Below are 12,887 nucleotides of genomic sequence, written 5' to 3'. Positions count from 1 at the left end.
GGGCACAGTGGATTATGCTTGTGATTCACAACATGTTATAGAACTGTGCTTAAGGGGATTCTAATACTGAAACATTTGTTCACAATGTGAGTAGACATTAAAACTGATTAAGAAGGCTTTTAATATAAAAATAGAATTAGATTTGATTTTAAGGTTTGGAAACCTGCAGGAAGGATGCTTTTTTTTTTGGAGAAGGGAGCGGAGACCCATTTTCTGGGGCAATAAAACATTGTCAGTTCCTTTTTGGGGTGAGTTTTCATCACAACAAATATAAAAACAGTATATTTAAAGTGGAAGTTTTGTTTTTAAACTGAAAGCAGAAGCATTTCTGAGTGGAGAAAGGATAGAATATTGTGTTTAATGGTAACAGTGTGTTAGACCGACCATCCCGGCTAAGCCTAATATATATTTATTCTGAGAACTGGGCTGTCGGGTCGCTTTTCGTGGGATTTCTTCAGATTCTGGCTCAGTTTTACTGAATGCGAGCGGCTGGTGGAGCAATGGGGACTTCAGAAGAGGAACCTCAGAGCTCAATAGCTCATTCACTCATAGTAAAACCTAAGAAACGAAGGAGTGAAGTTTCTGACTGAGTGCTCTCTCTGAAAGGAGACCACATCACACCCGCCCAGTTTAAAATGATTCTTCCGCATGCTCGGTGCAATTACCCATTCTTACCAGAGAGGGCCCTCAACCCCCTAAATCCCAAAACTTACGGACACCAGCTTTAACATGAAGATATGGATGCGAGTAAAAAACAACCAAAGCATAATAGAGAACCAAAAGCATTGTTTATTAACTGTAATTACACATATTGAAAATTTTATATGTAATCTAAAAAATATAAACATTATTAGACATGGGGGGAACCAAATCTGTGCAAACGGTTTAGACTTCTGAAACATTTCTTTAAATATAACATAATAAGCCCAAAGTGGCCTGGAGGTAAGTACAAAAACAAACAAACAAACAAAAACAAACTAAACATGCAAAGAAATACATTTTAATGTAGAAAATACTAATGTGCTTAATACTAACAGCAAAATGGTCCTTAATAAATGTTTGGTATTTGATTCCAGTAATATTTGTAAATAATGAGGTTATCAGTTATTAGTGAGATCCATCGTTCCTAAAAGAGTTTGGTTGTGATGAAGCTCGAGCTGATCCGTCTCTGAATCACGCGAAACCTTTCCAAGAACATGTTTAATATTCAAGCTTCACAAAGTGCAGAAACACTTTCAGTGCTCAAATAAAAAGAATGGTTTTAAAGTCAGATAAACCTGATTCATCACTGAACTGCCCCAGATACAGTCAAACAGTGAACACAGCAATTATAATTTAGTTTTTATGGATATTTATGGTGGAGAGTGACAGCGAGGGCAAAGTGTGGTAATATAACACTAATAAAAGTATTTACATGGCCTGTTTAACTCGTCTTTTATAAACATGTCTCTGTGTAAGTAATAATGGGCCGTGTTTTGCTGCACTTGCTGTTTGTGTAAATACATTTATATAAATTTGTGCTGGAGGATCAGAAGGTTTGTGTAAAGTGACGACATGGAATGATGCACATCATTGAACATGAATAATATTCCAGAATACAGACAACAGAAAACTGTCGATGTAAACAGAAGAAGTTTCCTTTTCTTTAGCAACAAAGAAAAAAGGTATATAGATCAGCCATAACATTAAAGCCACATAAAAGGTGAATTAATAACATTGCATTGATTGATGCACTGTATGATGTCCAAATGTTTGTGGACTCTCTGTGACTAGCTGCACCAGTTAATTTGACAAATTTGTGCAGAAATGTGCACACAGCTTAATTATTCTCTTAACAAAACTTTTCTACAGGGACTAAATAAACACTGTAGAGCAGATAAACATGAATTCTTGGCACTTTAAAGTCAGGAGTGTGAACCCAGGGGTATAAAGACCCCCTGGCACTGATCTGTGGAGCAGTGGAACAGTGTTCTCTGGAATGATGCAATCAGATCCTCACAGCTATGCTCCACAATAAATACATTTCTTCCAACAAAAGCTGGGAATTATTTTGATAATGCCCTTGATTTTAAGAAGAAACAACACAACAAGTACAACTATAATGACCAGACAATCAGAGCGTCTCTGAAATAGCGTGTAATATAAGATATTCCTAGTGGGAAATAGGGGTGTCACGATTTCAATATTTCAACTAAATCGATTGAACTTATGTCATGGTCTCGAGCCTCGAAGTCAAAAAGATGATTGATGATCCCTCCCTCTAAGCTACACAAACGGTGCAGCACACTGTAGCCGACTGTAGAGTTCAGTTTGTTAAGGCTCTAATTGTTCTATTATTTTGTACATGACTGTTCCTGTATTTTTTTATTATTTATTTTGTTATGTTGCACATTGCTGTTTTAATAGTGCACACTGCTGCTACCAAAAAAAGCCACTAGATGGCATTACATATATATCTTAATTAAATTATTTAAATTTGATCATTAGTGCCTAATGTGGTGTATTACAGATCACTTGTATCACTTTGCATCACTTATATCAAGCCCACCTTTTGAAATAAGATATTGTAAATTTGATGAATCAAACCAATGACTGACCATAGACTAATCTAAAACTGGCATAGGCCTCTCTGCTGTAAAAAAACAAGAAAAAAAAAAACAAGAATCGAATCGAATCATGACCCTGAGGATTTAGAGAATCGTGACACCCCTAGTGGGAAAGAAAACTGGTGAACACTGGTGAAGGTTAGCCCATCTAAACCTGACTGGACTGGAAGATCTGCTGCTAGTCTCAGTGCCAGGATAATACAGATAAATACATCCACAGCATTCTGTTAGAGTTCTCTAATTGATAAATCCGAGCTGTTTTGGCAGAATGAGTCGGACCTGTTGAACATCAGACGTGTGGCTTTGCTGTTATGGCTGATAATGGTATTCACATATCAAAATATAAACAGTATTTTGGAGTATTTCTATTGGTCTTTCATTATAACATATTGACACTTTGTAAAAGGCAGCTGACATCAAAATATAAAAACAAAAATAAAATTAAAAAAGAGCAGCTCATGTTTTAAACCTTAAAATGAGCAACTTCTGAAGCACATGAATGAACCGTGTGAATGCTAATGCTAATATTATTTTGATTAAGTACAGAGTGAGAATGATCAGATTATGAGAAATACAAGACAAGCTTCTGCTTTCTAACCTCTCTTTTACCCGAGTTCTTCAAAGAACTGAAATTATAATCTATTAAACGAATTCATAAACCTGAAGAGCCAAGAGCTGCATTCCTAAAGACACTTCTCAAAGTCCTGATCCAGATTCACCAGCATTCAGAAGTTTGGGATCAACTGGATTGTAAATAAAAAAATTACTTATTTTATAGAATTAATATTTCAATAATTTAAAATATAACATTTATATTTAAGCGGTTTAATAGCTGTGTAATATTCTAAATACTCCTGTAATCTATTCAGATTTTTTTTTTTTTTTGGTATCTGTCAATCTGTCATCAGAGACAGATGTATTGATCAGCTATGTAATGGTGTTGACTGATTTCTGAAAAAATATAAAAATATCTAGTTGGTGATTGGACAATGTTTATAGCCTATGCTGAGAGCTGGTCAGATTATATGATCCATGTTACAGGTTGCAGCAGTGCAGTTTAAGGCTGCAGTTCCTAATCTGAGAGCTAGATGGCACTATTGCTGCCCTATAAAATCTGATAGATTTTTTTCTGTTTTCAAGTTTTATTGTTTTTTTTATTACCACATTTTGATTTTTTTTTTAAAGAAATTATATGAAATAAAATAAAAAATATCAAATAAAAAAATAGCAGATACCAAAAAGCAGCAAATCTCTTTTTCAAACAAAGATACTTTTAGTAATGCCCTTTTTAGTGAAGTCTTCACAGTTCGTAATTAAAAGTAATTTGTTTAAATTAAATTGCCTGCACTTCTGTAAAACTATGTGAGCAACATCATGAAAAGTACTTATAGCATTAAATGTATAAGCACTTAAAGAAGAAATATATATTTAGATTATATCATCAGATCATTAGTTTTATTGTAGAAACAGGTCTTTTTAATCCATCATGTGTTCAGCTAAGCTTTAGTTTCTATTATTCAGCTGATTTTTAGCTCTAATGTGAAATGGTAATCCAGTTATTGTTTATAACACGCTCTCTTTCATTTAAGTTTATCCTAAATTTATAGATACCATTATAATGAGTATCTGTTTTACTGGTGTGTTATTTTTAAATATAAGAGATGAGTGCAGGTATCTCTTCTTAATGGGACACGCTTCCTGCTCATCATATTGCCCTACAATATTAATAAGTAGAATAATACTTTTCAGGATATCCTGTCTGTAGAAGCACCCTTTGCTCTAAAATGCTTTCCTAACACCAAGTTCCCGAGACTAATCTGACTCACTGACACTACACTGTACCAACAACTCCTGAATAAACTCCTGAATATTTATTTTATTTAATAGCTTATTTAACAGGGACAGTGGACATTAATTAACATTACTGTAAATGCACCAGAATCAGCCTTAAGGCCTTTTTTCATCCGTTGTCTCTGGACAGATCTTAAAATGGTCTACCTCAAAACAACATGAATAATAATTTGGAATCTGTTAAGATACGTAGATGCTTAAATTCAGACAACACATTTTATCATTTTATATTTTTCACCTGTCACATAAATATCTGCTTTATTATAAAATCGAAACTGTTTTATTTACGTTGTTACGTTATTTACGCCATTCAGAGACATGGGCCAGAGATTGTTTAGAAGTTTTTCAGCTACATGTGCATATCTGCATATATCTGTATGCTGAGGGCAAGTCATTTATATAAAGTGAAAATAACAGAGGCCCCAAAATAGAACCCTGAGGTACCCCAGTGGACAGAGCGAGGGGCGGGGAGTGGGAGTCACTGATCCTAACAGACTGTGAACAGTTCGAAAGATAGGATTCTATCCGTTTTATTACGTCTGATGAGAAGTTAAATTTGCTTAGTTTGATTAACAGAATAAACTCCTGAATAAACTCTAAGAATGCAGGTCTTGTTCAGGGCTGAAGAGACTCTGAGGTGGTTCAGTAATGCCACAGAATCAGTTGTTAAAGTCTCAGAAGAGCGAAGCTGAAATGTGAGGATGACTTTATCCTGTTTAATGAGCTTCTAATGGGAAATAATTTAGTACCCGCTCTCAGCTTCAGATTCTGATGCAAATTACAAACAGAAAGTTGCTCATTTGCGTTTCAGCAAAGTTTTAAGCCCTCATTCAAAAGAAGAAGCATTTCAGAGAGCTTGATAACAGAGAAACACTTTCCTGCATTATTTAATCCAACATTAAGCTGCTCTGAATCTCTACAGAAAGTTAGAAAAAGTATTTAAAAACAACATTTCACATTTTACTTCAGCGTTTGCCCACAGGCTTCTCTCTGTGCTTCAAGTCAAAAGATTTTCTGTTTTTTTTTTTTTAAATAACTGGATTATTTTTTTGAGCATGGAAAACCACCATCTGTTAGAAAAGTGACAAACAGATTAGATTAAAAAAATAAATAAAATAAACTAGCCTTCAACCGGCCTAACAATCCTGCTCTTGTTCTTCTGCGCACTGATTAGACTGTAGTGTTTATTACTAATTACACCAATGTTTTCTTTACTTAATGGTGATAAAAATATTTTTATAATAAAAAATAAAAAACAACAACAAACAAAAAAAAGATAAGTGTTTCAAGTACCATCACTGTTCCAGAATCAGTTCATTTATCGTTTATCTGGTTTGTCTTAAAAAAGTCAAAGTGAAAAACATAAGATTTCCAAAATCAGTTCAAATAAAAGAAACAAAAACAAACAAAAAATTCAACTGGATTATTTGGTCAAAAAAGTGTGTGTGTGAGTTTGTGTTTGTGTGTGTGTATTGTGTGTGTGTGTGTATTGTGTGTGTGAGTGTGTGTATTGTGTGTGTGTGTGTATTGTGTGTGTATTGTGTGTGTGTGTGTATTGTGTGTGTGTGTGTGTATTGTGTGTGTGTGTGTATTGTGTGTGTATTGTGTGTGTGTGTGTATTGTGTGTGTGTGTGTGTATTGTGTGTATTGTGTGTGTGTGTGTATTGTGTGTATTGTGTGTGTATTGTGTGTGTGTGTGTGTGTGAGTGTGTGTTTGTATTGTGTGTGTGTGTGAGTGTGTGTATTGTGTGTGTGTATTGTGTGTGTATTGAGTGTGTGTATTGAGTGTGTGTTTGTATGTGTGTGTATTGTGTGTGTATTGTGTGTGTATTGTGTGTGTGTGTGTATTGTGTGTGTGTATTGTGTGTGTATTGTGTGTGTGTGTGTATTGTGTGTGTGTATTGTGTGTGTATTGAGTGTGTGTGTGTATTGTGTGTGTATTGTGTGTGTATTGTGTGTGTGTGTGTATTGTGTGTGTGTATTGTGTGTGTGTTTGTATGTGTGTGTATTGTGTGTGTGTGTGTATTGTGTGTGTGTATTGAGTGTGTGTTTGTATGTGTGTGTATTGTGTGTGTATTGTGTGTGTGTGTGAGTGTGTGTATTGTGTGTGTGAGTGTGTGTATTGTGTGTGTGTGTGTATTGTGTGTGTATTGTGTGTGTGTGTGTATTGTGTGTGTGTGTGTGTATTGTGTGTATTGTGTGTGTGTGTGTATTGTGTGTATTGTGTGTGTATTGTGTGTGTGTGTGTGTGTGAGTGTGTGTTTGTATTGTGTGTGTGTGTGAGTGTGTGTATTGTGTGTGTGTATTGTGTGTATTGTGTGTGTGTGAGTGTGTGTATTGTGTGTGTATTGTGTGTGTGTGTGTGTGTGTGAGTGTGTGTTTGTATTGTGTGTGTGTGTGAGTGTGTGTATTGTGTGTGTGTATTGTGTGTGTATTGAGTGTGTGTATTGAGTGTGTGTTTGTATGTGTGTGTATTGTGTGTGTATTGTGTGTGTATTGTGTGTGTGTGTGTATTGTGTGTGTGTATTGTGTGTGTATTGTGTGTGTGTGTGTATTGTGTGTGTGTATTGTGTGTGTATTGAGTGTGTGTGTGTATTGTGTGTGTATTGTGTGTGTGTGTGTATTGTGTGTGTGTATTGTGTGTGTGTTTGTATGTGTGTGTATTGTGTGTGTGTGTGTATTGTGTGTGTGTATTGAGTGTGTGTTTGTATGTGTGTGTATTGTGTGTGTATTGTGTGTGTGTGTGAGTTTGTGTTTGTGTGAGTTTGTGTTTGTGTGTGTTTGTATGTGTGTGTATTGTGTGTGTGTATTGTGTGTGTGTGTATTGTGTGTGTTTGTATGTGTGTGTATTGAGTGTGTGTATTGAGTGTGTGTTTGTATGTGTGTGTATTGTGTGTGTATTGTGTGTGTGTGTGAGTTTGTGTTTGTGTGTGTTTGTATGTGTGTGTATTGTGTGTGTGTATTGTGTGTGTGTGTATTGTGTGTGTATATAAGTCATGTGATATTGAGAGAGGTCCCATTAGTACAGTAGAGACAGTACTGAGAAATGAGAAAAGTCCATAGTAACATGGATGATGCTTCACATGCGTGTTCATTGGTTACCGGTTTCCATGGCGATCGATGGGAGCTGCTAAGCTTAAGGCATTTGGATTGGCTCTGTGGTCTCTGGAGTTAAACGTTGAGTTTACAGCTCCGAATGTGATCAGACTGGCCTTGGTACACTCTTTCCTGGCCTGAAGATCCTAAAAAAATGGCAAAGATGGAACATTTTAGAACTAATTCCATTTCTCATTTTAACCCCTTCCCCTTTTTTTTGATTATCACCCTTTCCCTTAAAACCAAGTTATGAGATTCTCTGTCCAAACCCGACCTGACCTGAGATTTCTGAGATCTGTTTTTTATTTACATTTAATAATATATTTATAAATCACAATATATCCAAGTAACCAATCATTATCCTTAACAAAAACTAACGAAATAACTAAAACTGAAAGTGAAAAAACATTTTTATTAAATAATAGGTCTGTGCTCCTTTAGTGTTTCAGTATTAAATAACATCATTCTGAACAGATTTCGTTCATTTAAACAGCCTAAAAACAGCCAGTTTATGGGTCAGGCTCGGGCCGGGTCGGATTTTTTTGGGCCCGATCTCTAATCTCTAATCTAAGCTCTAATTGAAATCCTCCTCCTAATAATAGAACAGCGTTTCAAGCCCTTTATATATATATATATATACCCTTACTGTCATTAACTCTTTAATCCCCCATCATCATACCCAACTGGTACACTCTGACTTTTATACTGCACTACAGTCTTGTGACTTTTGTCTCACATAAATCTATACCTGTGACCTTGTTGTATTTTACTTTTATTGTCTCTCATTCTTTTATTATTGATCATTTTATTTTGCTGCAATTTTAAGGAAGGAGTGTAACGTGATTTTAATCCTCTGTATTTTCTGTACATATGCAGTATTGATAATACAACATATAAACCAATAAAAAGAAACTGTCTTATTACTAGGCTACTAGTGGTGCTCTGTAGGTGACTCTGCCAGAGGTGTATAATAATGAAGTACTTCTCTACTGTACTTAAGTACTAAAAACACTGTATCTGTATCTACTGGTGTATTATTTTTCTCCTACTTCCACTTTTACTTCACTCCATATCGTCACTGACTCAAATACTTTTTACACGGATACATTTTTGTGTGGTGCATCGTTACAAATAAATTTTTACTTTCACTCTGAGAATGTTCCACTGCTTTCTGTAATAACTACACTAATAACACAGTACTGTACTTTTACTTTCAGTACTTCAGTAGTACATTTTAGAATAAACTACTTGCAGTACTTAGATACAAATCTTGAATACTTTGGTACTTCCAATTAAAGCTCCACTAGGTAGGATTGAGATGTTGTGCTCGTGGGCTCCCCCTACAGTTGTAGAGTGTAATAAATGTTTCAGGCCGATTAGTTTCTCTTTCTCGTTTTCTGTCTTTCACAGACATATTCGGTCTCTTTCCAGCTTCTGCCAGAGTGTCTGTATGTTAGTTTGTAAAGAATGAACCAGTAGTCCTTGTAGAACTGTTAGAACTAAAGGTCGGAAAGCAGGTTGCAGTTCTCGCGAGCGTTGGTCGCGGCCGCCTCGGAAAACTTACAGAGTCTGGTTTGAGCTCAGAGGAGCTCCGGCACAGACACGAGAGCACCGCTATTCCTCCTATTACACCTCAATGCAGCGCTGCAGTGAGTTTCAAGCTGAAATCACTACCTAGTGCTGCTTTAAATGTGGAAGTTTAATAGACTCAAGTCTGGGTGTCTGGTACATGTCTAGACCCTCTGATAGCAGAGGAGTGGTAAAGTTCAGCAAACTACATTTAAGTTCTTATATTTCCAAAAAAATGGTGATAGGGACCTGAAGTTATCAGCAGCCTTAAAAAACAAAAAATTGTCCAACAAAAATCTGGACACCACCTATTGACATTAAAGCACAAAACCTAGTGGTCGGGCTAAGTGGTTGGACACAGAGTGAAATGGGATTAGGAGCATTCGCTATTTTTTATGGCTTTATGGGGATGATATACGTGTGTACAGAAGCCCATCTGTATCTACTTACATGTTTAAGACTCACTCTCCATAGTGACGGTGACGGTCAGACCATTATCTGCAGCACAAAAAAAAATCAGAAGTTTACACCACACTGCTCTGAACGGTCCATGACATCCGTCACACTTATTCAGAGGATAAGAGGAGGAATTAGTGCATCACTTTATCAGATCTACTCTTATAAAAAAGTGTAACAGTAACACAGACCGAGCTCTTCACTAGTTTTAACTGTAACCTTTTTTTTTATATATAATTTTATTTCTAATTTTTCCCATTTTCTCCCCAATTTACACGGCCAATTATCCAAATCACTCATTAGGACTCCCCCTATCACTAGTGATGCCCCAACACACAAGCAGGGTGAAGACTAACACATGCTTCCTCTGATACATGTGAAGTCAGACACCGCTTCTTTTCGAGCTGCTGCTGATGCAGCATTACCGAGTAGCATCACAGCGCTAACGCTCGGAGGAAAGCGCAGCGAATCGGTTCTGATACATCAGCTCACAGACGCCCTGTGCTGCAGACATCACCCTAGGAGTGATGTGGGGAGAGAGAGCGCCATCTACTGTACCCACCCGGAGGGAGCAGGGCCAATTGTGCTCCCTCTGAGCGCCGGCAGCTTGATGGTAAAGCTGCATGAGCGGGATTCGAACCTGCAACCTCCTGCTCATAGTGGCTGCGCTTTAGACCGCTGGACCACTCTGCGCCCTTTAGTAACCTGTATTTGAAGTTTAACAGTAAAAATAGCACTTTATCCTACCAGTCTTTGCACTGTTGCTGTCCTTCTGTTCATCTGAATGCACATCGTTGCTCAGGAGATGGTTCAGTGAGTCACTCAGAGGCCTGCTGTTGACTTGGCCGTCTACAGAACTGTAAATTACACACTTAGTCAGCAACAGGAGCTTCAGAAATCATCAGAGGAGCTTTCATCTTCCCTTTACCAGCAAAGCAGATAAAGATTTTTTTGCATTTATGGAGAAAGTACCTGTACAGTTCAGACACATCTTCTCATTTGATGTGTTTTCTTTTTTTTATATATATTTTTTAAACTGTACATTTAATATTGAAGACATTAAAGCTATACAGGAACACATGTTCCAAACTAGGGGTGGGCGATATGGCCCTAAAATAATATCATGATATTTCAAGGTATTATCGTGATAACGATACTCTTAAAGATATGACAAAAAAAAATAAAGATATAAAAAAAATACAAGAATTTTAGCAGATTTGTAACAGAACTCCAAATATCTCCATATATCCAAAATAAGAGCGGGCACACTACGAGAGCAAACAGGAACTGAAGCTACACCAGACTGCGCTTTTTACTCCATTTTAACTGCAGCTACGCTGTAAGAGCAACAGCAAACGCGCTTTTCAGCGCGCTTTTTCGGACAAGGCTGAGCGATTCTCACTTGAGCGGGGCGTGGCAAACCCCCTCATTCACACATTCTCTGTCTACACACCTCAGGGGCGTTACTCACGCTTTAAAAGACAGTCTGGTGGAGCTGATTTCCTATATCGCCCGCACCTGCGCGCAAATTCAGACTCCTATGTCGTCACTCACACTCGCCGCGGCGTCAGCCGAAGGCGTCAGCTGTTGTGTGAAGACCCTCTCGTGTGAAGACCTAACTCGGGTAAAGACCTGCGAGTCTACCTGCGCGGGTAAAGACCTGCGAGTCTACCTGCGCGAGTAAAGACCTGCGAGTCTACCTGCGCGAGTCCACCGAGCAAGGCCACCGACAAGGCAGCCCGTCCTACTGCCTCACAAAATGTGCTCCCATCACATTCCTGAGTACGCACAGAAGGCGTAAAAACACACATAGGCGCCAGGACCATACTAACCTGCGTCCTCTTAAGCAAGCCACGCCCACTACTACCTCATTCTCTGTTGGGCTGTGGAACTGCCAGTCGGCGGTTAATAAAGCAGATTTCATCGCCTCTTATGCAAATCATCTCTCACTACAACTACTGGCTCTGACTGAAACCTGGATTAAACCTGAAAATACTGCTACTCCGGCGGCACTTTCAAATAATTATTCCTTTACCCATACTTCTCGTCTCTCTGGACGAGGAGGTGGAACTGGCCTATTGCTCGCGAATGGCTTAAAATACACTCCACTATTACCTGCAATCTCATACAACTCGTTCGAGTATCATGCCACACTGGTTAATACTCCATCAAAACTTACTGTCGTTGTCATCTACCGTCCTCCTGGACAAATGGACGAGTTCACGCATGAACTTGACATGCTACTGTCTTCTATCCCTGAGCAAGATTGTCCCATGCTCATTCTAGGGGATATGAACATCCATCATGACAGTACCAGCTTCACAGACTTCTCATCCCTCATGCAGTCTTTCGATCTGGAGCAGGTCCCCAGCCCCCCAACACATAAAGCTGGCAAACAACTAGACCTGATCTTCACTCGTAACTGTGACACCGACTCTTTAACTGTCACTCCTCTACACCTCTCAGACCACTTCTTCATGCAACTCAACGTTCGCATTTCGAAAAAACCCACAGCTACTCCTACTATGGTCTCGTTCCGCCGAAATCTTCGAGATCTCCCAGCAGACCAGTACTCCTCGCTGGTGACTGACAATATGCCTCCATTAGGCTCATTTTCATCACTCAATGTTAATGATGCCACTGATACTCTTTGCTCCACATTAAGCTCCTGTTTGGACGACCTCTGTCCTCAAACATCTCGAGCCATTAAACCAAGCAAACCGCAGCCATGGCTCAAAAATGACACACTCAGGGAACTACGCTCCAAACTCAGAGCTGCTGAAAGAAAATGGCAAAAAAAGCAAAACCAGACAGACCTAAAAAACTACCAACTGCTCCTGGCTTCTTTTTCAGCCAGCCTCACTGCTGCTAAAGCTGAATTCTATCACAAAAAAATCAGCTCCCTCACAGACTCCCGGAAACTATTTGCTACATTTAAATCACTACTCAACCCTCCACCTCCTCCTCAGGCTACCTGCCTTACGGCTGAAGCTCTTGCCTCATTCCTTACTGGGAAAGTGGCAGCTATCAGCAGACAGTTTACTGATGCGACATGTAGCAGTACTACATCATGCTCTGCTGTCTGGTATCCCTCTACCGAAGGCGTCGCTTTCTCCTCGTTCACTCCTCTCACTGAGAACGAGACACTGGCTCTCCTAACGCGTAGCCGTCCTACTACGTGTCCACTTGACCCGATTCCTTCAGACCTTCTGCAAACCATTGCACCTGCAATCATTCCGGCTATCACTCACACGATCAATGCCTCTTTAACTTCTGGTGTGTTCCTCACTGCTTTTAAACAAGCACATG

At 38.5% G+C, this 12,887-nt stretch overlaps 2 protein-coding genes across 5 annotated transcripts in view; both read right to left on the bottom strand.

Moving 5' to 3' along the window:
• Positions 1 to 769: 769 nt before the first annotated feature.
• Positions 770 to 7,510, bottom strand: LOC125784842 (histidine-rich glycoprotein-like). Of its 3 annotated transcripts, none has more exons than XM_049468660.1 (2): positions 7,427 to 7,510; positions 770 to 7,309 (listed from the first exon to the last, which is right to left on the bottom strand). In XM_049468660.1, exons 1-2 carry the CDS (start codon positions 7,453 to 7,455, stop codon positions 5,881 to 5,883), a joined length of 1,458 nt encoding a protein of 485 aa, XP_049324617.1. In that variant the 5' UTR covers positions 7,456 to 7,510; the 3' UTR covers positions 770 to 5,880. The 3 variants fall into 3 exon arrangements, with proteins under 3 accessions (XP_049324617.1, XP_049324619.1, XP_049324618.1); XM_049468662.1 differs by having other exon boundaries at positions 770 to 6,286; positions 6,531 to 7,455; XM_049468661.1 differs by having other exon boundaries at positions 770 to 7,206; positions 7,351 to 7,455.
• zdhhc20a (zinc finger DHHC-type palmitoyltransferase 20a) overlaps positions 770 to 12,887 on the bottom strand; it is a 31,899-nt gene continuing 19,781 nt past the window's right edge. For both annotated transcript variants that reach the window (XM_049468663.1, XM_049468664.1), the window contains 3 exons: positions 10,326 to 10,435; positions 9,573 to 9,620; positions 770 to 7,699 (listed from right to left, as the gene is read on the bottom strand). In XM_049468663.1, coding sequence (XP_049324620.1) covers positions 9,577 to 9,620; positions 10,326 to 10,435 — 154 coding nt within the window. In that variant the 3' untranslated portion in view covers positions 770 to 7,699; positions 9,573 to 9,576. The remainder of the gene's footprint in view (positions 7,700 to 9,572; positions 9,621 to 10,325; positions 10,436 to 12,887) is intronic.

The sequence above is a fragment of the Astyanax mexicanus genome, chromosome 20, assembly GCF_023375975.1.
Source record: "Astyanax mexicanus isolate ESR-SI-001 chromosome 20, AstMex3_surface, whole genome shotgun sequence".
Taxonomy (NCBI): Eukaryota; Metazoa; Chordata; class Actinopteri; order Characiformes; family Acestrorhamphidae; genus Astyanax; species Astyanax mexicanus.
Note: the sequence above shows the minus strand (reverse complement) of the source record. Positions and strands in the feature narration are given on the sequence as shown.

What these genes read in the sequence shown, in the direction of transcription:
- LOC125784842 (XM_049468660.1), bottom strand. Translation starts at nt 7,455, where the DNA reads ATGACTTATATACACACACAATACACACA. An exon ending in ATACACACACAATACACACA is followed by an intron (nt 7,310 to 7,426) that starts CACACAATACAC and finishes AATACACACACT; the next exon opens with CAATACACACACATACAAAC.